Source organism: Canis aureus, chromosome 23 (genome assembly GCF_053574225.1).
Source record: "Canis aureus isolate CA01 chromosome 23, VMU_Caureus_v.1.0, whole genome shotgun sequence".
Taxonomy (NCBI): Eukaryota; Metazoa; Chordata; class Mammalia; order Carnivora; family Canidae; genus Canis; species Canis aureus.
The window spans coordinates 19,879,478-19,904,606 of NC_135633.1; the positions used below are offsets into that span (position 1 = coordinate 19,879,478).

The following is a 25,129-nucleotide window of genomic DNA, read 5'->3' on the forward strand; positions in this document are numbered from 1 at the left end:
ATACTTGGGTGATAAGAAAGAAAGGAGATGAGTCCTACAAGGAGCTTGGCTCACTACCCGGAAAGAGTTTTCAAGACACAGCATGGAGAGATGAAAACCCCTGGCAGAGCCCAGAGGGCTCTGAGCATGGGGAAAGGCACTTGGGAGTCCAGAAAGGTCAACCCAGCTAGAGTCCTGGGAGGAGAAAGATGGATAAAACACCACTGAAAGAAATTAGAGAAGATGTGTTAAATGGAGAGACATATGCTCTCCATTATTAGGAAAACTCAGTATTTTTAAGATATCCATTCTTTCCAATTTGATTTTTATAATCAATGAAACTCCAATCAAAATTCCAACAGCATGTACATTAGTATGTATGTGTGTGTGAGAGATAAGACTTAAGCTAGCTATAAAATTCATACGGAAATGCAAAGAACCTAGAATAATAAAAACCACTTTGAAATAGGACAAAATCGAATACTTATATTACCTGATTTCAGGACTTATAAATCTACAAAAATCAAGACACTGTGGTATATTGGAGAAGACAGACAAATAAACAATGGAAGATAGAGTCCAGAAACAGATCCACATATCTGATCAACTGATTTTCTTCAAAAGCGAAAAAGGCAGTTATATAGATGAATTATAGTCTTGTCAATGGTGGTGTTCAAACAATTGAATGCCATATACAGAAAAAAAAGAACTCCAATCCATACCTCATAATATATATAAAAACTACTCAAAATATATCAGAGTCACAAATTTAAGAGCTAAAGGTATAAAACTGCTCAAAGAAAACAGGAGAAAATCAGACTATATAAATTTGAATTAGGCAAAGATTTCTTTGACATGTCAGTAAGTGCACACTCCATAAAAGATTAAATGGATAAAATGGACTTGAACAAAATTAAGAACTTTTCCCTTTCAAAAGACAATAGTAAGAGAATAAAAACACAAGCTATAGCTGCAAAGAAAACGTTTGCACCTCAAATGTTTGATAAAAGAGTGGCATCCATCATACACAAGACCTCTCACAATTCAATAATAAGAAAGCAAATAACTCAATTAAAAATGGACAAAAGGGATCCCTGGGTGGCGCAGCGGTTTGGCGCCTGCCTTTGGCCCAGGGCGCGATCCTGGAGACCCGGGATCGAATCCCACATCGGGCTCCTGGTGCATGGAGCCTGCTTCTCTCTCTGCCTGTGTCTCTGCCTCTCTCTCTCTGTCTGTGACTTAAATAAATAAATAATAAATAAAATATTAAAAAAAAATGGACAAAAGATTTAAATAGACATTTCATCATACATGATAAGCTGATGGTAGATAAGTATATAAAAAGATGTTCAACATCATAAATCAGTAGGGAAACACAAATTAAGGCCCAATGAGATTCCGTTTTATACCTGTTAGAATGTATAAAATTAACGACCAACCTTACCAAGTGCTGGTGGTAACGCAGAGCAACAAGGACTTTCATACACAGCTAGTGTGGAGGTAAAATGATTGAGCTGTTCGGGTGAACAGTGTGGCAGTTTCTTAGAAGGTAACTATATAACTACCATATATATATATATAATCCAGGCAGTCTACTCTTAGGGACTTATCCAAGAAACATGAAAGCATATGCCCCTACAGCAGCTTATTTGAAATAGTCTCAAACTGAAAAGAATCCAAATAATCCAATAATAATAATCCAAACAAGCAATGGATAAATAGTTGTATATCCATGTAATGGAAGAGTACTCAGCAATAAAAGGAGTGAACTACTCATATGTACAACACAGAAAAAATCTCAAAATCATGATTTTGATTGAAAGAAGCCTAACAAAACAGAGAACATACTGTATGGTTCTTATGTATATGAAATTCTGGGAAAATCCTAGCCATCCTACAGTGACAGAATCTAGCTTGACAGGTGTCTGAAGGGCTGGAGGACGCATACCAGGGAGGTGACACAGGAAGGGATTATCAAGGGGTAGAAGACAAGTTTTGGGGGTAACAAATATGTTCATTATTTTGATTGTGTAAGTGGTTCCACAAAATGTATACATGTCAAATACTGTCAAATTGTACACCTTAAACACATGCAGTTCATTGTATACCAATTATTCTTCAAACAAAACTATTTTTTTAAAACCTAGAATCTGTTCTTTTCCTCCCACTCTATTACCACCAGCCTGGAGGGAGAAATCATCATCTCCCTCCTGGCCTTCTACAACAGCCTGACCCTTTCCTTGCTGGGTCCCCTTATCCATTCTCTATGCTGCAGCCAAAGTGTTTTGTTTTTGTTGTTGTTGTTGTTGTTGTTGTTGTTGTTGTTGTTGAAGAACATAAACCTACTTGTATCACTTCACTGCTCAAAATCCTTCAAAAATTACTCATAAAGATTGAAACACTTGTTCTTGTTCCTGCCTGAATTCTAGTCTCACAACTCCATTGTGTTTCCCTCTTTTTAACCACTCTGCACTTTCTGCTCCTGGAACTTGCCAGAGTTGTGTCTGTCCCAGGGCCTTTGTACAAGTCAGTCCCTGGACTTGGCCTTTTTCCAGATGAACTCCCAACCTTCCTTTTGTCACAGTTTCGATGGTTTCTAGCCATTCTTCTTTGACGCGCTAATGGGTTAGGTCTTAAAAGTAACACTTACCTCTGTCTCCTTTGTGGAACCAGCCACATACATATGTAATCAATTGTCTCTGTAATTTTTGTCTTTACTCTCCCTTCTCCTCATATTCCATCTCCCAAGACCATAAGCTCTAAGACAGTACTTGATACCTAGTACATTGTCTTGTACATAGTAGGTACCCAAAAACATTTGCTGAATAAATGATAGACTAAGAATTCACTTCCTGAGTTCCAAATTAGATTTTTCCTAACCCACACATGCAAAATCCGTCCTGTATCTGACAGCCAAGTAGACTTTTTCTAGAATTACTTATGTCTCAAATTGTTAAGAATTAGGAAATGTAATGAAGCAATAGCTTAAGTATTAAATACTTTAAAACCAAAATATTAGACTTAGAAAAGTTAGCAATGTTTGGCACAGCTGAACTAATAGATCAGCTGAGGTTTTTAAAAAGTCAGTCATGCTCATTGTAACGATACATTTACTCTGAAAGTTACACCCCAAGATAGTCACAAAGTTAGTTAAGGAGACAGTTAACAAAGCATGGAGGAAATAGGAGGAAGAAGAGGAAAGAGAGGCAGGACCTTGCAGGAAATGAAATCACAGCCTCCTGCAGAAAGGTGACCACGGACCCAGCACTACCATGTATTTTAGCAAACAGTGGCCTAGATTCTCAGTGTAGTTGAGTGTGTGGGGCTGGAAAGATAAAGATTGCAAACATGGCCATTTTCCAGAACAGCTTCCTAAGAAACAGCCTACCTTCCCCTCTCGTTTACTCCCCCACTATGTTTATAGACTCCCCTTAATTAGAGCATTTCAGCATGGAAGCAGAATCCAATCTGAAAGAAAATTTCCCTTGAGAGCCATCTGTCAGAATTGGACTATACTTAGCTACTGGACAGTAAGGCTGTATTGTAAATACCACAGACTGCTTTGATTCTCCAAAGGCTCAAAACTCATTTCTAAGCAAGCAAATGCCAATCCATGGGATCAGGCTTTCCATCAGGAACTGGCTTGCTATTTTGGACACGAATGCTTCCACAGGTAGAAGATCATTAAAAGCTGTCCCAGGGGAACATCCTACCTGACTAGTCGCACCTTTCTTCAGGGATGAAACTGCCGCCCTGACAACTCCATTAACTTTTCCTTTAGCTGTTTCAGGGTTGCAGGAGATTTTCATTGAGCTAGGCTGTCCCCACGTGTTCAGCTGAGGAGCTGTTGGGTTGTGTAAAGGGGAGGCCAAGGAGAGCCCCCTCCAGCTCCATGCAATGCCAGCCTCTCCCTCAGGAGCGCTGGGCTCACAATGCGCACACCTGCCTTCGGTACCTTCCCCCAGGCAGCAAGCGGACTCTTGGCTGTAAAAAGAGCATGCAAGATGAGATGGGGGTGGGTGGGAAAGAGTCCCTTCCCTCCTTCATCATTACCCTCCATTTCAGAGGCCACGCGAGTCAGGGTCTCCCCTGCTGTTCTATCACACTGCGGTAGACTCCACTGTGTCGTGCCCACATCCCCTTGGCCAGACTGCTGCACCCATTCCTCAGCTGCTGACCACTGGCTGCAAACAGCTCATGGCTGCATCCTTCTCGGGAGAGTTGCCCTCCGCCGAAGGCAGTCACCTTAAAAATCACGGACTAGTTACACCCTCTCCCCCAGAAATGGCCTGCAGCAGATGACAAACCAGTTCGGGGTTTAAAGGCAGCCCACTCCGCTTGACTCAGGATGGGATACCCCTGTGGTGCCTTTCATGCTCCACAGCTGCCTATGGGATCAGGCTCAAGATAGGCTCTCACCAGACCTTCACCCTTGCCTATCCTCCTCCCCTTACTTCCTTACAGACTTCCGTGAGAGCAGTGCCTCAGGAAATCACCTGCACAAGGATCCCTCCCAGCCTCTACTTCTGGGGAATCCCTACTCCAGATACACACACTATATTGGAGCTATGCTCATTTTGTTCACTTATTCATTTTTTTTTTTTACTCAAAAGCATTTATCATCTATTTCTTGGGTTAATAAAGAAAGACATGGTCACTGACTTTGTCCTCAAGGTGCAACTAGCTTAGTGGGGTGGGTCAGGATCAACAGATACCTCCAGTCAAATGGGATCAAGGCTCTGAAGAGTTGCATATAGGATACTTTGGACACCTGATCTGTTCTGGGTGGATACAGTGGGCGCGGGGGCTGACTTAATGAGGTGATGGTTGAGTGTGGGACTTCTAAGACGAGTAACATTTAGTTGAACAGAGAAGAGGAGTGGGAAAAAAAGGTCATTGCAGACAGAGAATAGTATGTATAGAGAACACATACATGAGTGAGCAATTAGAGAGAATAAACTGGAATCACAGAAGAGAATTGGTTGTCCAAGGCTTATGGCAGTCATTGCTATTGGATCCTGGCCTTCTCGTTTGCTGGGCTATGATACTGCTTCTTAAACCTTCCCACAGCCCTCTAGTCAGCTACCACCAGTTGATTAATGTTGATCCTCCATGTGAAAACTTCATGCCATTTTTTTTGGCACATACATTTTTATGTTTTATCTTCCATTATGCATCTCCAAATCTACAAACTTCCCTGCTTCTGCTCCTGTCCTTTTCCTACTAACCCCTGATAACAAAGAAAACGATGTCCCTGTGTGTATCTAAAGTCAACCCCTGGACCTGTATTTTGGATTTTGTCCCCTATTTTCTCAGGGAACTTGTTCTATTGATTATTCTACTCTCTCGGTATTTTCAAACTCTACCTATTCTGACTTTTCATTAGCTTTTTTTTTTCTCATTTAATTATTTATTTTCCCTTTCAAAGGTGATTTTGAAATTTTTGTTTTTAATTTAAATACAGTAAAATTCAGTTAGACAGTTGAATGAGATTTTTGACTAATGCACAGAGGCTTGTACCCACCACCCCATTTATACTAGGCAGTTCCATCAGTTCCCCCCAATTCCCTCTTATTGCTCTTTTGCACCCACTGCATCTCCTGGCCCCAACTCTGGCAACCACTGATTTGTTCTCCATCCCTGTAGTCTGGTTTTTTTGATGATATCATATACACAGATCCTACAGCATGGAGCTTTTTCAGTCTGCTCTCACTGAGCATAATGCATCTGATATTCATCCATGTTACTGTGTGTGCATCATGCACACATTGTTCCCTTCATTACTGAATACTATTCAGTAGCATCAATAGTATTAATAGTATAGATGTAACATTTTATCCACTTATCCACTGAAGGACATTTGTTTCCAATTTTTGGTAATTATGAATAAGGCTGCTGTAAATATTCACATACAAATCCATAGATTTTTTTATAAGTGTTTTTATTTCTCCTATAAATGTTCTCTTTTCCAAATTCCACCTAAAATAATGAAAATATAGGTAGATTTTATAGAGAAAAATATCAGTACCCTGCTATCTCTTGAGCTGTTGGTACTGCCTCCATGTACGTTACACAGGAATCCCAACAGAGCCAGCCTGCTTGCTCAGCTTTCTGCTCTGTCCTTCTCCTTGTCCACCTACTTATATGTCTAGATGGGATATTGCAATTCAGACTCAGATTCAATGAGAAGTTCTTGAGCATCTCCTCATGTGCCACTGGGGCAGACCCTAGAGACCAAATAACTTGACATTAATTTCCAACCCCCTCATCTGGTCACATTCCAGCATAGAGGGTGAAAAATTGAAAATTGTGTTTTTAATATCATTCTTAAATGTGGTTATTAGACATAGATTTGGCCAGTAAGAAATAAGCAGAAGACACTGGTGTGACTTCTAAGAAAGCTTTACTTTCCTGATGGAAAGTTTGAGAGGTAGTAAGTACTACTCTTTCTTCCTGACACTTTCCTTTTGTCTCAAATGCAGGCAGAAGTGATGTCTATAATCGTATTATTTTATAATTGTCTGATTGAAAGTATTATATAAGTAGATTGATAGGCTTAAAGAAATTTTTAACAGATATTGAATATGTGAAAGAGGATTATACAAATGACCAAAGCTTTGGGAATCAAAGCTTCTAGGAATGAAAACTGCATTAATAACTGGGAGGATCAATGGATTCAGTCTATAGCTAATTAGAAATGGATAAAGAGAGATATATAGAACTGAAAGACAGATCTTTAAAAATTACCCAGGATGCATCAGCAACAGAAAAAAGTAAACAAAGGAACAAACATAAAATACATAGTGAGTAGGTCTAAAAATATGTATTTCCAGGAGGAAAAAACAGAAAGTGTCAGGGAGAAACAATATTTGAAGAGATTGTGGCTGGGAATTTTCAGAATTAATGAGATACTCATCCCCAGACTCAGGACACCCTGTGAATCCTAAGGAAGATAAATAATAATTTTTTTAAAAATCCACAACATTTATGTTATCAAATCGCAAAGAGAAACGTTAATACAGAGAAGAAAAAAAGTGCACAATTAGATTGTACCTGATTTCTCAAAACCAAGCATTTGGAGGCAATGAAATAATAGATTCATTTGCTGAGAAAAAAATTATCCACAAAAGACCTGTCTACTCATGTTTTCTCAGTTGTAAATGTGAAATAGTGTTACTTTCAAACAAATAAAAACTGAGAGAATTAACATTGGCAGACCCTTTATACCAGACATAGAAGGTTGTATGGGTCGGTTCTACTAAATACAGAAAGAAAAAATTATTTCAATTGTTCACAAAATCCTCAAGAGAATAGGAAAAGAGAATGCTCCATCAACTCATTTTGATCATGAAACCAGATGAACAGAAAACAAGAAAATAAAATTAGAAGCTGATCTCACTCATTAATTTACTTACAGATATACATTTATGTATATCTGTGTATATGAAAAACACATCATGGACAAGTTGGATTTACCACAGAAATGTGGTTTTTACCAAAATTAGGAAATAACACAACATACTTTATCACATTAAAATATGAAAGAAGCAAAAACATATGATCATCTAGATAAATACATAAAAATGATCTGATAAAACTCAATATCCATTCAGGTTTTCAAAATTTATAGCCAATGTCCTGCTTAGTATGAAAATTCAAAGAATTCCTTTAAAAAAAAGATTTACTTATTTTATTTATAGGAGTGGGGAGAGGAGCAGGGGGAGAGGGTGGGAAAGGGGGAGTGAGAGACAGAGGGAGACAGAGAGAGAGAGAGAGAGAGAGAGAGAGAGAGAGAATCTTTTTTTTTTTTTTTTTTTTTTTTTTTTTGAGAGAGAGAATCTTTAGCAGGTTCCACATTGAGCCCAGAGCCCGAGCAGGGCTCAATTTCTTGACCCTGAGACCATGACCTGAGCCAAAATCGAGAGTCAGATATTTAATTGACTGAGCCACCCAGGCATCCTTCAAAGCATTAGGATAAGGAAAAAGGCAAAGATTACTCTATGGGCCTTTGTACCAGCAGTCCTGGCAAATACAACAAAGCAAGCAAAAAGGGTGATGTGGGGAGACAAGTCAAAAGGAAAAGAAAAAGCAAAACTGTTCTTATTCATGAATGGAATAACTGTCACTGTACAAAATTCCAAAGAATCTGTGGTTAATTTAATAGAGAATGGAGTAATACTAAGTGTTAGAAAGACAGGTTCATGTACTGTTGCTGGGATTGTTCACTGGTCAAATCTCTTTGAGATACAATGTTCTTTGCTCTAGCAACTGCATTCCTAGGTGTATATCCTCACAGAAATTCCTGCACATTTTTACCAGGAGACATGTACAGAAAGCATACATATAGCAGCATTTCCTAAAATAGAAAAAACAAATTAATTCAAATATCTATTGACAAAAGACTAGATAAGTATGGTACACCATACAATGGAATGCTAAAATACCCCTGCCCAAAATTTTAAAAAGACAAAAAAGGATTACAGTATATACATGAACATAAATGATTCAAAACAAAATATTGAAAATAGCAGTTTGCAGAATACATATAATTTATCCACATAAATTTCAAAAATAGGCAAAACCGAACAACCTATTTTTATGTGGTAAAGTGATTTTACAAACAAGAGAACTATAGATATAAAATTCAGTTTATTGGGGTGCCTGGGTGGCTCAGTCATTTAAGTATTTGACTCGATTTTGACTCAGGTCATAATCTCAGGGTCGTGAGATGGAGCCCCACATCGGGCTCTGCACTCAGCAAGGAGTCTACTTAAGGTTGTCCCTCTTCCTCTCCCTCTGCCCTTCCCTATTGCCTGCTCACTCTCTCTCTTAAAAAAAAAATTTTTTTTTTTAAATTTAGTTTATCAATTATCTCTGGGGAGATTTGGGGGATAGACAAAAGGCATAGAGAGAGCTTCAAAGAGATGGATGATGTTCTCTTTCTTGAACTAAATTCTGGATTGACTAATGTAGATTTTGTTAGTATTGTCAAATCTTACATATATATTACATATACACTGTATTTGTCATATATTTCACTTAGAAAAGCAAATGTTTGTTCTCTGAAAGGATAAAGCCTATCCAAGTCTCTCCATCAGAGACCTGCAGCTTTAGTAGCTTCTTCCTTCAGATGTTCTGCTCTACACTTGTGCCACTTCTTGCTACTTCTGAATAATCTTGATGTCAGGGGGACAGCATGTCTGAAGGATCATGAATGGGAGAAATGATAGCGTGGGATTCCGTGGATTTTCATGAAGATTCAGTTCATGAGACTCCAGGGTTGGCTGACTGCACCCACATCCACATTATGGAAAGAACTTGGCTTCCCTGTCGTCAGCTGGAAACCAGAAACTTCTATGGGATTTTACGAATTGCTGTTCCCTTAGGATCAGTTATCCAACCAGTCTTAGTATTTTCAGCACTAAATGCAGTGGTGTCCTGGAGCCAGTTCTTATCAACTGGCACCAGCTTGCAAGAGCCAATGTGAACATCATTTGCCAATTCCACCTTCAGTGATGTCACACTGATAGCTTGAAATCAGCCCTGCTAAGAGTATTTACACCACACAGAAATAAACAAATGCTACAAATTAGGCCCCCTTCTTGTTCCTCCACCCTAGCAGCCAGATGTTACACATCTACCAAGATGACACCGAATCTGACATAGCCATACAATCTTATGATGGTAACTCAGGACTAATGATGCAATAGAATGAAACAGGTTTTTTTTTTTTTTTAAGACTTTATTTATTTATTCATGAGAGACACACAGAGAGAGAGAGAGAAGCAGAGACACAGGCAGAGGGAGAAGCAGGTTCCATGCAGGGAGCCTGATATGAGACTCAATCCTGGGACTCCAGGATCACACCCTGGGCAGAAGGCAGGCGCTAAACCGCTGAGCCACCCAGGGATCCCTGAAACAGGGTTAAACTGATAAACTTCTTCAGTAACAGAGACTGCCTGCCCCATTTGCATTCAACTGGCTTCCCTGGATACTTATATTTGCTCCTGAGTAGTTCCAGGTATCTACCTCTATCAGGTCTAAAAATGGCCTCAGGAACTTGGAAGATGGAACAGGATAATTCCTAAACCAGCCTACTGAAAAATACAGGACTTTGCAATGACTCACAAGTCAAAATTTGATGGAAATGTAAAGTTTTAAAACTCCTAATATTAAAAGAGATTCTATACTATTGTAAACTGTACCTTTTCCTTTTCTGAACTGGGATCCATACTGGCATGGAGGGAACCTCATGACTTCCGCTGTTACCCTGTGAAAACTCCAGCATCTCCCCCAAATTAGAGTCTTGCTGAGATGATGGTACATTCTCAAAAAAAGTCTCTGAATCAGTTTCTTTCTTTTTTTAAAAGATTTTATTTATTTATTCATGAGAGACACACAGAGAGAGGCAGAGACATAGGCAGAGGGAGAAGCAGGCTCCCTGTGGGGAGCCTAATGCAGGACTATATCCCAGGACCCCAGGATCATTATCTGAGCCAAAGGTAGACACTCAATCACTGAGCCACCCAGGTGTCCCTCTGAATCAGTTTCTAAGTGCCATTGAGAGATTCCTGAACGTGCAATGCCTATTGTGAGGCAGCCAGTGATGAGTAAGGTATACAGAAATGTCTAGATTCAGGCATGACAACCAACATTCACCCAAACCACTGAACTCATGCCCTCCCAACTCCGACCTTCTCCCGGATGCGGTCTTCTCTTCTACTGACTGACACATGTCCCACAGAGATGCATCCTAGTATGATTGATTCATATGGCTTTGTTGAGAGGTTTAATCAAACTACTGTTTTTACACTCAATAATTGCCATATTTTATTCTTTCACAAGAAAGTGTGAGGATTAGTTTTTATTTGATTGCTAAATTTACAAAGCCCATAATCTCCTTGGGGAAATAAAGAACAAAAAAATTTTTTAATGAAAAGATTAGTTTATAGGTTTCAGCACTGTGTAACACTTCCTAACCAAATCAGTCCCTAGAGCTTCACCAAATTAGCCCCTCCTAAGGAGCTGCATTTTATTCAATAAGTGTATATTATTTATTTCACTTCCAGGCACCATTCTAGAGGCTGGGCACATGGTAGTGAACATGACATATATGGTCCATGCACTTCCAGAATAGTCTAATGGAGAATGAAAAAAATTGAATAAATACATATGAGAAGGCACGATGAGTAATGACAAAAGTACAGAGTGTCATAAAAGCAAATACCAAAAACACCTACTCTCCTACTCCAGGTCTCAGATATAAGTTCTCTGAGAAAGTGGCATTTGAGCTGGGATCTAAGAGCTTCATAGGAGTTAGCTAGGTAAAGAGAAGTAAACCAGCATATACGATAATTCTGAGACACCTTTTCATGAACTGCATGAATTGGTTGTTGAAAACCCTAGTCCTAATTCCTGTGTGGCCATTATTCAGCTATGTGACCTTGGCTGAACCTTCCACTTCAGTGTTATGTGCCAAAGGAGGATTTCAGATTACAGAACCTCTAAGGTTCTTTCTGGCTCTTTGCCACAAGGCAAACATACAATACAGAGATTACTACTCAGTTAATACAAGTAAAAACTGCTTTTTTTGGACAAACTTTGAGCAATATAATATAGCACATGGTATTTCCAGCAATAGGGCAAATGCTCACAGAAACTCCTCCAGCTAAAAATACTGGATCACAAAATCCTTTTTAATGCATTGCAGAGCTGATAGGACAGTAACAGAATTTTTTTTTTCAAGGCCAGAAAGAGTAAGAAAATATGAATCCATGGAAGTAAATAAGCTCTGGATCTGGAGCTTGAATGGAAATAAATGTGAATCTCCAGTGGCTTAGTGCCTGGTTTTAGAAGACTATAGGAGAATCATGCATAACGCCAAAGTCCTAAAGATTAAGGGACACATCCTTAAAGGCTAAGCAAAAATGAACTTCTCCCCTGCGTAAGTCGATGTTGGCAATATATTTGGTCTTGGACTTGCTCTAGGTAAAGCAAGGTAAAAGGCTCCCCTGCCCGAGTCTAACCATTAATACAAGCCTGCACTTACACATTTGGAGCCTATATTCACCCTGACTCTCTATTGCCCCTAAACCCTCAAGCTCGAAATTTAGTTAGAATGGTTCCATGTTGGTCAGCTCACAAATCATCTCTGAAGGAATGCATTTAAAACCAGAGCTTGAAATTTTCCACTGACAAAGTTCCAAGCTAGATGAGCGTACAATCACAAATCACTTAATACAAGGAGCAATAAGGCATGATGAGTTAGAGCCAATGGAAATACCAAACAAAAAAAATCAGAGCTGCCAAGTTGGAGTTAGGAGTCACAGAATATAAAAAACACTATGTACAGAATGATGAAAGAAATAAAAAAGGGAATTGAAAGTATGCTCGAAACAAGAACAACAAAAGAGACTATCAGAGATATTAGGCAAGGTAAATGGGTAAGAATTTTCCAGAATTGATAAAAAGAATCGATCTCATATTCAGGAATCCCAATAAATCTGTCAGGATAAATAAAAAGAAATCACCACTTAGTAATGTCATAGTAAAATTACAGAACCCCAAAGAAGAAAGCAAGATAATGAAAGCAATAAGGAAGAAAAGAAAAATTACACACACAGAGGAATAAATATTATGCTGTCAACTTCTCAAATGTAGATGGAGGTCAGAGGACTATGGAATGATAGCTTTGTAATGCCAGAATCAAAGTAGCTGAGAGTTTTAAGCCCTCACTTTTAATCCTCAGGAAAACATTCTAAGAACAACCGCAAAAAAATGACATATTTAGAACTGAGGCTTTCAGTTGAAAGTTTTTGCCAGCCTACATATGCCCTGAGGAGGGTATTCTAGGGGAATAAATATGCCAACCTCGCTCTCCTCCCTTGCTCACTTCCAAAACCCAAACAGAAGCCAGAGACTAAAAGAGGTCTTTTCACTTCAGAGAAAAATAAACAAAACCCTGCAAAGCCTCCAGGAGCACCAAGGGGGAGCAAATGAAAGTATCCAAAATAAAAAAATAAAATAAAAAATAAAATAAAAAAGAAAGTATCCAAAATAGTCTCCCAACTAATTTTATAAATCAAGAATTACCTTGATTCCAACCCAGCTAAGGACCATATAAAAAAGTAAATTACGTGCATCACCCATCAGCACAGATAAAAAAAATGTAAACAAAGTATTAGCAATGTATGAGACAGGTAATACATCAAAGTCAGTTTGAATGATACTAGGAATATAAGATTGTTTCAAAATTAGAAAACTGATAAATGTGATTGAGTAAAGAAGAAAATTAAAGCAGAGAAAAACTTCATAGAATCATAGCAAATTAAAGCAGAGAAAAACCTGGGGCACCTGAATGGCTCAGTCAGTTGAGTATCCAACTCTCGATTTCTGCTCAGATCATGATCTCAGGGTCATAGGATCAAGCCCGGTGTTAGGCTCTACACTCACTGCAGAGTCTGTTTGTCTCTTTTCCGCTACTCCTCCGCGCCACCCCCCCCCCAGTAATGTTCTCTTTCTCTCTCTAAAATAAATAAATAAAATCTTTAAAAAAAAAAGTAAAGCAGAGAAAAACCTCACAGGATCATAGCATTTGACAAAACAAATGTTTATAATAAAAAGTCTTAGTCAACTAGGAATGGAAGGATACATTTTTTTGAAGGATGTAGTCTTAATATGATAAAGACGTCCATAAAATATCTACAGAAAAATCATGCTCCATGAAATTTTTTTAAAGATTTTATTTATTTGGGCAGCCCAGGTGGTGGCTCAATGGTTTAGTGCCACCTTCAGCCCAGGGCCTGATCCTGGAGACCCAGGATTGAGTCCCATGTCAGGCTCCCTGCATGGAGCCTGCTTTTCCCTCTGCCTGTGTCTTTGCCTCTGTGTGTGTGTGTCTCTCGTGAATAAATAAATAATATTTTATAAAATATTTTTTAAAATAATATTTTATTTATTTATTCACGAGAGACACACAGAGAGAGAGAGAGAGGCAGAGACACAGGCAGAGGGAGAAGCAGGCTCCCTGCAGGGAGCCTGATATGGGACTCGATCCCAGGACCCCAGTATCATGACCTGCATCAAAGGCAGATTCTCAACCAGTGAGCCACCCAGGCATCCCCTACTCCGTGAAATATTAAAGACATTTCACTTAAAAGTAGGAACAGTCAAGGATGACTACTACCACAATTATTATTTGGCATTATACTGGAAATCCTAGTCTGTAAACTCAATTTAAAAATAAATAAAGGCATACGGATTAGAAAAAAAAAAAACAAAACTATCACAATTCACATATCTGATTATCTACAAAGAAAATTCAGGAGATTCTGCAATCAAATTATAAGAATTAATAAGAATTTTTCAAGATTGTCAAATTGAAGATAAATATACAAAATTTAAACTGCATTAGTAAGGCAGGGCAGCAAAAGTGAGGAAATGTAATTTTAGAAAAAATGCTACAGTTGATACTTGAACAATGTGAAGGTTAGGCTTGCTGATCCCCCAAAACTTAACTATTAATAGCCTACTGTTGACTGGAATTATGGATAACATAGTCAATTAACATGTATTTTGTATATTTTAAGTATTATATACTGTATTCTTATAATAAAGTAAGCTAGAGAAAAGAAAATATTATTAAGAAAATCATAAGGAAGAGAAAATACATTTACAGCACTGAACTGGATTTATGAAACAAATACATGTATAAGTAGATCCAAGCAGTTCAAACCTGTGTTGTTCAAGGGTCAACTGCAGCTGAAATGATGAAAAGTATAGCACCTACCAATAAATCTAACAAGAGACATGCAGGATCCTCGTGAAGAAAATTACAAGCCTTGAATGAAAGAATACTGTCTTTTGTGAATAGACTCAGTATCACAAAACATGCAAAACTTCCCTAATCTACAGACTTCGTACAAGTCCAAACAAATACCTGTAAAATTATTAACTTGACAATTTGATTCTAAAATTTATGTGAAAGGTCAAATATCAGCCAAGACTGAATTGAAGAAAAAGCAGGTTGGATGACTGTCCTTTCAGATATTAAACTTTATTACAGAATGACAGTAATTTGCAAATTGTGCTATAGGTAGATATAGTCAAAAAGGACAAAATAAAAAAATTTTCAGAAGTAGATTCTTGATATATGGAAATATATGTGGGACAGAGCATGCACTGCAGATTTTTGAAAAGATATGCCAGGAAACTGGTTATCCATATGGAAAAACATGGATGCACCAGGGACTGAATGTTTGTGTCCCCCACCCTTCCCCAATTCATATATTAAAGCCCTAACCCCCAACACAATGGTATTTGGAGACGGATTCTTGGGGAAGCAATTAAGTTTAGATGGGGTCATGAAGGTTGGGACTCAATGATGGGATTAGTGCATTTTAAGAGAAGGGCACCTGGCTGGCTCAGTCAGTGGAGTGTGCAACTCTTGATCTCGGGGTTGTGAGTTTGAGCCCCAAAATGTGAGGATGCATTGAGAAGGTTACCCGGGAGGGCCAGGTAGGGATTACTTAAAAAACTCTTAAAAAAAAAAATGTGAGGATGCATTGAGAAGGTAGCTGTCTGCAAAGCAGATAAAAAGCTACAAGGAACTAAATCTGCCAACACCTTGATCTTGGACTTTTCAGCCTCTGAAACTGTGAGAAATAAATGCCTGTTGTTTCAGCCACCCAGCATACGATATGGTGCTACAGCAGCCTGAGCTAATACAGGATGCCTGTAATACACTTACAGTTTCATTCTGGGTGGATGAGAATCATAACTAGGAAAGTCAAAACTTTAAAACTTCTAATAGAAAAAATAGGAGAAATATCTTTATGACACAGGGTAAGGAAGGATTTCTTTAAAAAGACACAAAAGCACTAACTTATGAAGGAAAATACTGTTATGTTTTACTACATTAAACATAAGAGCTTCTATTGATCAGAAGACAGTATCAAGTGAGTACAAAGACAGTCATAAATTGAGAGATAATGTCCATTAATACACATCATCAACAAAGGATTTGCATCCAGCCTATACAAAGAGCATACAGAAATCAGTAAGGAAGAGGTAAAAGTGCTGAACAAGCATTGTGCAAGAAAGGAAATGTGGATGACCAATAAACATATCCAAGATGCTCAACTTGACAACAAAGGAAATATAAATTATTTACCATGTCACGGGCATACACATACACACATATTAAATAGTGTGGCATCTGTAAGAGTTGATGAGGAGGTAGAAGGCAAGAACTCTCTATCCCACCAATGGAAGGGCCAGTCTGGACAGTCACTGTGGAAAGGAACTCTGTGTGGCCTTGAAAAGCTAAACGCATGTGCACCTTACATCTATCAGGGATGCACCCCAGAGGAAGCAATGCATTTGTAAATTAGAAGACGGGCACCAAAAGGTTCTCTGGAGTATTATTCAGAATCATTAAAAACAAATAACCACCCAAATATCATCAATGCAGGAAAGCTAGTTTGTCATCTATAATGCAATGGAATATTAAACAGCAATGAAAATACATGAACCGCAGCTCTACTGAACTCTATTGTTAAATGTCATAATCAAAGTGGGCTGAAAAAAAGTAGTCAAAGAAGAGCTATGAAAAGCAGAAACAGACAAAACCAGACAATATATTGTCTTACAAATATGTCACAATATAAATGAAATTCAGGATAGTGTTTTCCGCTTGGCAGGAGTGGATTGAGAGGGAATGTGAGGAGGGAAGACAACCCAAGGGTCAGCACAAATATTGGTCCTGTTCTATTCTTCGGATGAACAGCGGGTTCGTGCCTGTTCATTTAATTATTCCCTCATTAATCTGTATGTGTACATTATCTACACTGCATTATATATATGCTATATTATAAAGATTTATTTATTTACTTGAGAGAGAGAGCATGATGAGCAGGAGGGGCAGAGGGAGAGAGAGAGAATCTAAAGCAGACTCTGCACTGAGTGTGGAGTCTGAAGTAGGGCTTGATCTCACGACCCTGAGACCACAACCTGAGCTAAACCAAGTGTCAGATGCTTAACCGACTGTACCATCCAGGTGCCCCTACATGTTATACTACAAAAATAGAAACTTGGCAAACCTCAGACCTTCATGCTCAGTATCTATACAAAGTCACAATCAAAATAGCCTCAAATAACAATTTTGAAAATGGGATTCTAAAAACTATAGGGCAGTACACCTGAAACTAATGTAACACTATGTGTCAACTATACTTCAATTTAAAAAAAATTATATGGCAGATTATGACATAAACTGTAATTCCATTTTCAAAACCTCCTCTCCCCTGCTGCCCATCCAAAGGTCTAAATCAATGCTCAGAATATTTGTTATTCGCCTGAGGAAAGAGCTGAGAATTCTGAAGTCTTTAGCCTTGTAAGTTTTCCTCCTTAATAAATAATATTACAGTCTTCTCCACTCAGTAGAAATCCAGGATTCTCCAACAATAGACACAGAAACTCTTACTCTCAGTGAAGTGCTAAAATGGCAGTGATTTCAGGGGCAGGAGGTCTCTGCCATTCTCTATTCTCATGCCATGGGAAACTGTTCTAGATGTTTCCACCAGGGATCAGCCTTATCCAGATTTTTATCAGCTACTGTGTACTCAGTGTTACTCTGCCCATAAAGTCTCTCAGAAGTTCACTCAGAGCAGGATCCCTGTTGAGCTTTCTGATAATCATCCCAGCTATTTTGTGGAATCCATTTGTCAAAAAATATAAATGGATGCCACACCAGACTGTGTGACCAAGCTCTGTCAAGTAGTGTCCCTACTGGTCAGCAATATCTCAGCTCATTCCCCAGGGAACCTGGTAAATACTTCAGTAAAAGAGTTTGTTCTTGAGCCACTCATATCTTAGTATAAACAGTCCATTTTGTTTCTTTTAAGCTTCTCATGCTACCTCCTGATTTTGGCAAATGGGATTTGCGATACAGTCCTTGCTTCCCCCAGCATCCATTTTTGGATTTACAGACCTTTTCAAGTCTGAAGAGATCTATTCCTTTTCCCATCTCCCAAATCATCTTAGTTTCACCAACTGATGTTCCCTGCACCTTCTCCAGTTCTTTCTTCCCTTTCTTCGTCATTATGGTAAGGGCCAGCCAAACTCTATGCTACTCTTTGCTTATCTGAGTCAGGACAAACCTGGCACTGGTATCTTGCAGCACATGAAGAGATGGTGTCTTTTGAAACAGCAAAAGTGTGAGTGAATCCCCAGTTCACAAAGGCAGCCAAGAGTGAGAAAGTACTAGTGTGGGTATTTGGTCACTGGGCAGAGGTTTTGCATGTTCTCTTCCTGAACAGAATGAAAGCCTTTCACTTAATGGACTCCAAACTCCAAGCTGGATCATCATTTGAGTTGAGGGAGGATTATAGTGCTTGGTGCCTTTGCATGCCAAGGCAGAGAATGAAAACTATGCTGGCCTCAGTAGGGCTTGTATTCTAGAAGATGTGTGAGCAGAGTTGCTTGAGGGAATCTGGAAGAAAGAAGTGGCTTTAAAGTATCACAGTTACCCTAAGAGAGTCTATTCTCCTCTTTCAGGAGTGTCAATACATCTGCAGGACAGTGGAAAGGATGTAAATGGAGTAATAATATCACCACTGCAATCTCATTTAAAATGTAAACACAGGTATGTGGTGTCACTACAGAGCACTTTTGCACTCTCTCCTGAGCTCTAAATTGGATTTGACCTTCCATAGATTAGTTTTGCCATTATCTGCACATCTTTTCAGACTGAACTCCTTGTCACTTTGACTCTGTATTTTAAAATGTGGTGCCAACTCTTCTCAATCATTCTCACTTCTGGGATTAAAGAGGAAGATCTGATCATGGAAAATGCAACTGAGCTGACCTGGGAACATGGGCAAGGATTTAATGCTCTCAGAGAGTCTGGCAATGGTCTCATAGCTGTAGATTACAGTTAATAGGACGCAAAGATCCATTTAGTGCAAATAACCTAAGAAAGCTCTACAGAAAATGTGGTAAGGAGGGCAGATAATATCTACTGCCAATTAGGGGATAGCTAAGAATTAGAAAGTAGAAAAGAGAGATTGTTATTCTTTAATACTGTTTCATGAGTAATTCTGGGAACTTTTAAAATGAATATTGGTAAAGACCCATTTCTGAGAAGGTACAAGAAGGTTCTGAAACAACAGCCATCCGGACATTGACATGAATTTTATACTTCGCCCCCAAAATAAAAGAAGGTGTAAATAATCTGTTTGCACGCAGACCAAGAAGTCGCCCCCCAAATGGAGAAATGTTGGACTTACATTAGTGACATACTCGATATCCTTCCAAAGGATGCACTCCCTGGGGAAATCAGCCAAGTCTAGGAAGTGATCCACCACTACTTGGCCGATTAGGTCATGGCGAGAGAACCTGTCAAAGTCATACACAGAGAAGTGAAGCTTCCGTGCTGCAAGGTCATTGTAGGGAACTGGAAACAAAAACACTTCATCAAACACAGGGTTCAAGGTCTTTCTGTGCACTTTAGTCTGGTGTTTTGTTTTCCGATCAGGAAGCAAATAGATCTTGACATAAGGATCTGAAGTTCCAGAAAAGTCCTTGGCAGGCAAATTGACAGCTTTGTGAATCTTCACGATGAGCTGCTCTAAGTCACAGTCATATTTTAAAATGAAATTCAGTTTCCCACAGGCTTTGCTGTTACCCCTAGTCCCATCATCAGTATCCAGTGACCTCTGCTTATATAATTCTGGTTTAATTCGACCAATTCCGGTCAACTGTTCCTGTTTTTGAAGCTGCTGGATATTGAAGTCTGGGTTTGACAGGTTGAGTTGTCTTCGGATTGAATTATGCCTTGAGTGAAGAGCAAGAGAGAACAAAGTTACAATCTCATTAGCCACAGGTTTCTCAGAAACTTGTGCATGGGATATAGGTAGCCTGTTATGCCCTTTTAAAAGCTTAGATCTGTGGGCCTTTTTTTTTTTTTTGGCCTAAATTCAAAATGCTCATCAATGTGAGTAAGCTGCTCCCCAAGGCTCGAAGCTCAAAATTGAGGCTTGGTATCAGGAAATGAACCAAGTAACATGTGACCTTGGAGCTTTTAAGGTTTAATGCACTTTCTAACCTAATATGCCATTAAAGAAGCTTATTCGGCTGGTAGAATGTAAAGATTTGTACAAATTGCTTTCAAAATAAAATTGTTCACCTTTATACATAATGTCATCCTGAAACTGAAATAGTTAACTTTGTGTTGTCTTAGGAGAAATGCATCTGTCTCTAAATCACATAGTACTTCCCGTCACTGGCTTGTAACTTTATTAGTAAGTAAATTCTTGCTGGTTCAAATCAAAGCATTTCATCCCAAGAACAGTTTTAGCTCTTGTGAGAATGCATGTGACAGGATGTGTCTGCCTGCAGTGGACTGTGTTGTCTGTGACAGGTACAAGTGGCAGCTCCCTGACGGAGCTCCTGTCACACTATGTGGGTGATCAGTGATCAAGAGGAAGGGTTTTATTTCTGTAGTAAACTCTAAGAGTATAGAAATTAAAGGTAAGCCATATAAATGTATGTAGGGATTCAGAGAAGGTCGAATACTGATATTTGCAAATTAAATATTTGCCGAGAGAATTTACTCTTCACCCTATCAGCTTATTGGTTTCGGTGAGTAGTTTCCCTGAAATTCTCTTTGGAACCTGATGTATCTGTGTGAGATACAGGTCTCTCATAAACTGAGAGACGTAGTCATTATGTACAAGGTTGTTTTTCATGTTATCTTTGTTTTTGCTCAGAGTTCAGAGTCATTATATTGTATTTTCTAACCAAAGTAGCCTCTCTCCACCATTAGGTGAAAGGAATAGCCAGGCTGTCTCTGAGGGATTGATAAATAGCTGGAGAGGCAGAGTAAACATTTGAGTCTGTCTTCTCTTCCTTTCCTGAGATGACTTTATGAAATAAAGATGTAAAATGGGATTAAAAGACCCCCAAACATGTTTGAAACTACTCTCCCTTGTGGTGTAGATGCTGTGCTGCTGAACATTCCTCTTCATCCTCAGATATACTTGTGGTCACCAAACACCTCCACGGCACAGCAAAAACACAGTCATGGAACTGTCACATGGACCTGTCAGGGCCAACACAGTCCACTGCAAGCGGATACCCCAAAGGCATATACATTCCCGTATGCACAAAAACTGTGTCATCTGAAAGTCTCTGTTGTCAGATTTTAATTTCTTACAAAGAAGTCTACCATCTGAAGTCTTCTCTGCATCTTATGCTTTCTCAGGGGGAGGGAGAGGGTAAGGGATGCTGTTAAACACCTAAAAGTGGCTCCCTGTGCTGGTAAAGCTCAGCTATTCCCTTGTCCAGACACCGGCCCTCTGTAGGGCTGGAACAGAGCTCCAGTCTCACTCCACTGGGGTCTGTGAGCGGAAGAGACTGGCAGGGAGCAGCAAGTGCCCAGCCCTCTGCACAGGCCATAAGGGGCTAGTGCCAGTTCTGGCCTTTGATGTTGATTTTTCCTTCTAGGCTGGATTGAAATAAGGGTCATACTTGGGTCTGGTGTCAGTTCCCACCTACAACAGATCATTCCAGGAACTGTCTAGTAATCCTGCTTAAATATTAAAAGTGCTTCCTCAAGGCCCATGACACATACCTTCTTTGTACCAACGTCTGATGGAACACCAGTCCTGTGTCTATGCCAGACCCAGACCCTGCCACTCGGCTACCACTTCTCTCCCAAGGTGGTTGTTGAGCAGACTGTCTGTGCCTAACAACTTACCTTGAGTTTTTTGAGTACTGGTTTTAGACTCATCATAGCAACATTTTGTCTTAACCCTATCTGTAGGCTAGGCCTGCCATGTAAATTTAAATTTAAAATACATGACTCTGACTGCTTAGCAATGGAACATATTCTGTTTTACTTATACATTTTCTTAGACAGGAAATCTGAACAGAAATAAGTCCCATGTGCTTTGTCTTTCCTAACCACAATGGATTGCCAGGAGATCGAGGCAGTAGGTTGGGGAGGACATCATAAAGAGATCTTACTTCAAAGACCAAAGCAAGATCCCAACTGCACAGGATGCCTCCATTCAAAATTGTAATAGAGCTAAAGAGTCTTTTTTTTTTTTTAAATAAAACACAGATATGAACACAATCATCTATCCAAATGTTCTTCATCACTAATTTCATTCTCAATACTTCTGTCTCCAATCAGAACCACACTTACTGTTAGGAAAACCACTAAATCCAACTATAAGGCAGTGGCCTAAAGCAGACAGCACAGACTGTAACAGGCCATGACAGTGCTCGCTCCCTGGGGCTCTCTTTCAATCACTTTCAATTTCCTTTCAGGAGAGAGTCAGGGATTACAGGAGTTGGGGGGTGGGTGAGCAGACCAGAGAAGCTCAAAGCAGTCAGGGAACCAGGGTAATTCACTGCCCCTCCACATAACCTCTGCAGCTCTCTGGGCTGAGACATGAGCAAAAAGGGCTGTCCCAGGGATGAGAAGAAGACAAAGGAGAGGAAATGGAAAATCAATATCCATCCCATAGCTCTCATAGATTGCTCACATGGAGGTGGGAAGGAAAACCAAGTCTAAATCGAGGTACGAGGGGGGGGAGGGGCAGAATCTTTTGATCTGGCTCCTGCCATCCCAGGTGAGGTGGTTCTAAAATGGTCAATGGAGGTGGCCTTTGACTACAGTAAACTAGAAGCCTCCAGGGTAAGGGTCTGGAATTTTACTGTCACAGAGTGTGTGACAAGGAGGGATCTGTGTCTGAAGCAGACAGTCCCCTGAGAGGGTCTGAGGAGTCCTGTATGTTGGGTGTTCTCAGGACTAAATGTGCATAATGAAAGGAAGGAGAAAGAATGGATTCCAAAGACTGGGGTGGGAAAGGGAAAGCTGAGAGACAAGGTCCTCTGTAAATAAGTCATACTCTGATGCTGTCCTTAGAGAGGCTGGACAGTGAGGGGAAGATCCTCTGCAGGGGGAGGACATTTTCAGATTGTGGAAGAGAACTGAAAGATTGGAGGTTGCTGTCCCAATCTGATTTGGAAGATTGATGGTTGAGCCTGGAGAAAGATTAATTTTGAAGATGATTAACAAAACCTGTAAAGCATATTTCCCACAACAAACTCAAAAACACTTTAATGCTTGAAGGACTATGAGCCTCCTGCTGATATGTAGCCTCAGGTTAGCAGAAGCAAGATCCCAGATGTAAAAAGCTTTCCCTTCTCTCTTTCCTCAAAATTGAATTAACCAGTTCCAGGGTCCCACTTTAAGTCCCTGAACCATCACCCAAATAGCCAACTACCTCCACTGGATTTTAAGAAAGAGGGTAGTACCACAATTCACCAAATATGAATGTGCAAAGCAAGGGGTCAGGTAGGGTGGAGGGCATAGAAACGCAAACCTAGTCACTGCCTGCAAGTTAGTCAAACACTGACTACACAGCAGGTCAGAAGAGGATAAGAATTGACCAGACATTAAGGAGCCAGACAGGCAGAGAGAGAGGCCCCTGGCTTGGGAAATGGTCATGGAGGAAATGGCACTCTCATAGAGCCTGGCTACATTAACTTGGCCTCATATTATTAGCTTCCAAGCTGATGCTATAGACCTCAATAGGGAAATTAAGTAAGTTGCCATCTTGGATCCCAGCTCTCCAGCAAGATAGGATCTTCAACTCTGTGTCCCCAAAGCTTTCTCCTTACATATGCCTACATGTTCCATCCAGGGTCTGTGGGAGAGCCAACATTCATCATTCCCACAATCCCTTCCACCTCTGCATCTCCCATGCAACTATAGGCAAGTATGCGCTCTTCTATCCACCATCACCTCAGTGACCCTATTTCAGAGGTGAAATTTGGCCTATCCCTTCCCTGAATCTGGAGCACCACTGTTGACAGAGCTTCAGGATTCAAGGAGAGGAAAGAGAGAAGCAAACTGTGATTTCAGAACCACATGGGTTTCTTTACTAGGTTCAAGTCAAGACAGGGCAGTTTGGGAACAATGAAGATATCCCTGGGTAATAAAGAGGAGAGAGCTGGATTGTCCTGAGCCACAGGCAGACTCGGAAGAGGAAGTCTCAGAGCAGATGCAGTGAACTGACTACAGGGCAGAAGGAAATGGGGACCTTTCTTAGCACAGGATTCAGAGGTTTCCAGAATGGATGATATAACAAAGATGTAAGCATCACACCTTGGTCCGTGGAGGTATGTAGTCAAGTGCAGTTGGATACTCTGATACATGACCTACATCCTCGACATCCCCCAAGTTAAACAAGTTTGAAATCCTGGTTTCACTTAGAATATTTTATTCCCTATTTATTTGACAAGCCTAGGTCCACCAACACCTTCTCAAAAGTAGCTTACAACTCATGCCTCTTTCCATTCCCATTGCTTCCAACTGAGTTCAGGCCTCATCATTACAGGCCTGAATCAGCCCCTTATAGCCCCTATTCACCCTGTCCCAAGCATCTGAGACACTCCTGCCAGATTAATCTAGAGAACAACTGGAGCACTTCAATGTGTGTAACTGGTATTCTTCTCACCTATTTTCCCAATTAGGCTATGGACCTGTTGAGGTCAGGGATGTCTGTCTGTCTGTCTGTCTATCTATCTATCTTTATGACCTGCGCATGCTATAGAACTTTGCATGTAGCAGATGCTTAATACAAGTGTCTTGAGGAAATATATGAATGCCAAGGACATATGGTTTGGTTTCCAATAATTAAATCCTAGTAGAGAAAATGTACATTTACATCTAATTTCAGAACCTCATGAGAATTAAAAGAGGTCTAAGCAGCTTCCATTTTTGAAGCTGTCAGTGTATTAAAATCTGAAGAAACATCTAAGAGTAATTCAAAAAACTGTTGCATTTTGAATGTTTACACCTAACTAATGTTTTCACCACACACCTACAAAAGCATAGCTTAATAGAATCGTGGTACTCTTGAGTAATCATGACATTTGACCCCAGCATACCAAGTTGTGGCCAGCCATGGGACCCAAATTTAAAGTTCAATGACTGTCATCTTCTTTCAACTCTGTCAGAATATTTCTGTGACTCTATGGACTCCAGAGATAAGGTCAAAAGTCCTCGTGTAAGGCTCTGGATGAAGGTAAAACAGGTTACAAAAGGCCTTCCTCCAGCCTCATCCCATATAGGCCC

General features: G+C 39.7%; 1 protein-coding gene and 1 long non-coding RNA gene across 3 annotated transcripts in view; one reads left to right on the forward strand and one right to left on the reverse strand.

The window, feature by feature from the left end:
- Positions 1–25,129, reverse strand: part of SYT9 (synaptotagmin 9) — a 191,589-nt gene that overhangs the window by 106,476 nt on the left and 59,984 nt on the right. For both annotated transcript variants that reach the window (XR_013362115.1, XM_077866640.1), the window contains exon 3: positions 19,266–19,812. Coding sequence is in view for 1 of the 2 variants with exons in the window: in XM_077866640.1 (XP_077722766.1) it covers positions 19,266–19,812 (547 nt within the window). In the remaining variant the exon portion in view is untranslated. The remainder of the gene's footprint in view (positions 1–19,265; positions 19,813–25,129) is intronic.
- On the forward strand, positions 1,435–22,104 carry LOC144294740 (uncharacterized). Its single transcript, XR_013362116.1, has 3 exons — positions 1,435–1,528; positions 21,012–21,164; positions 21,899–22,104. It is a non-coding gene; the product is annotated as an uncharacterized LOC144294740 (long non-coding RNA).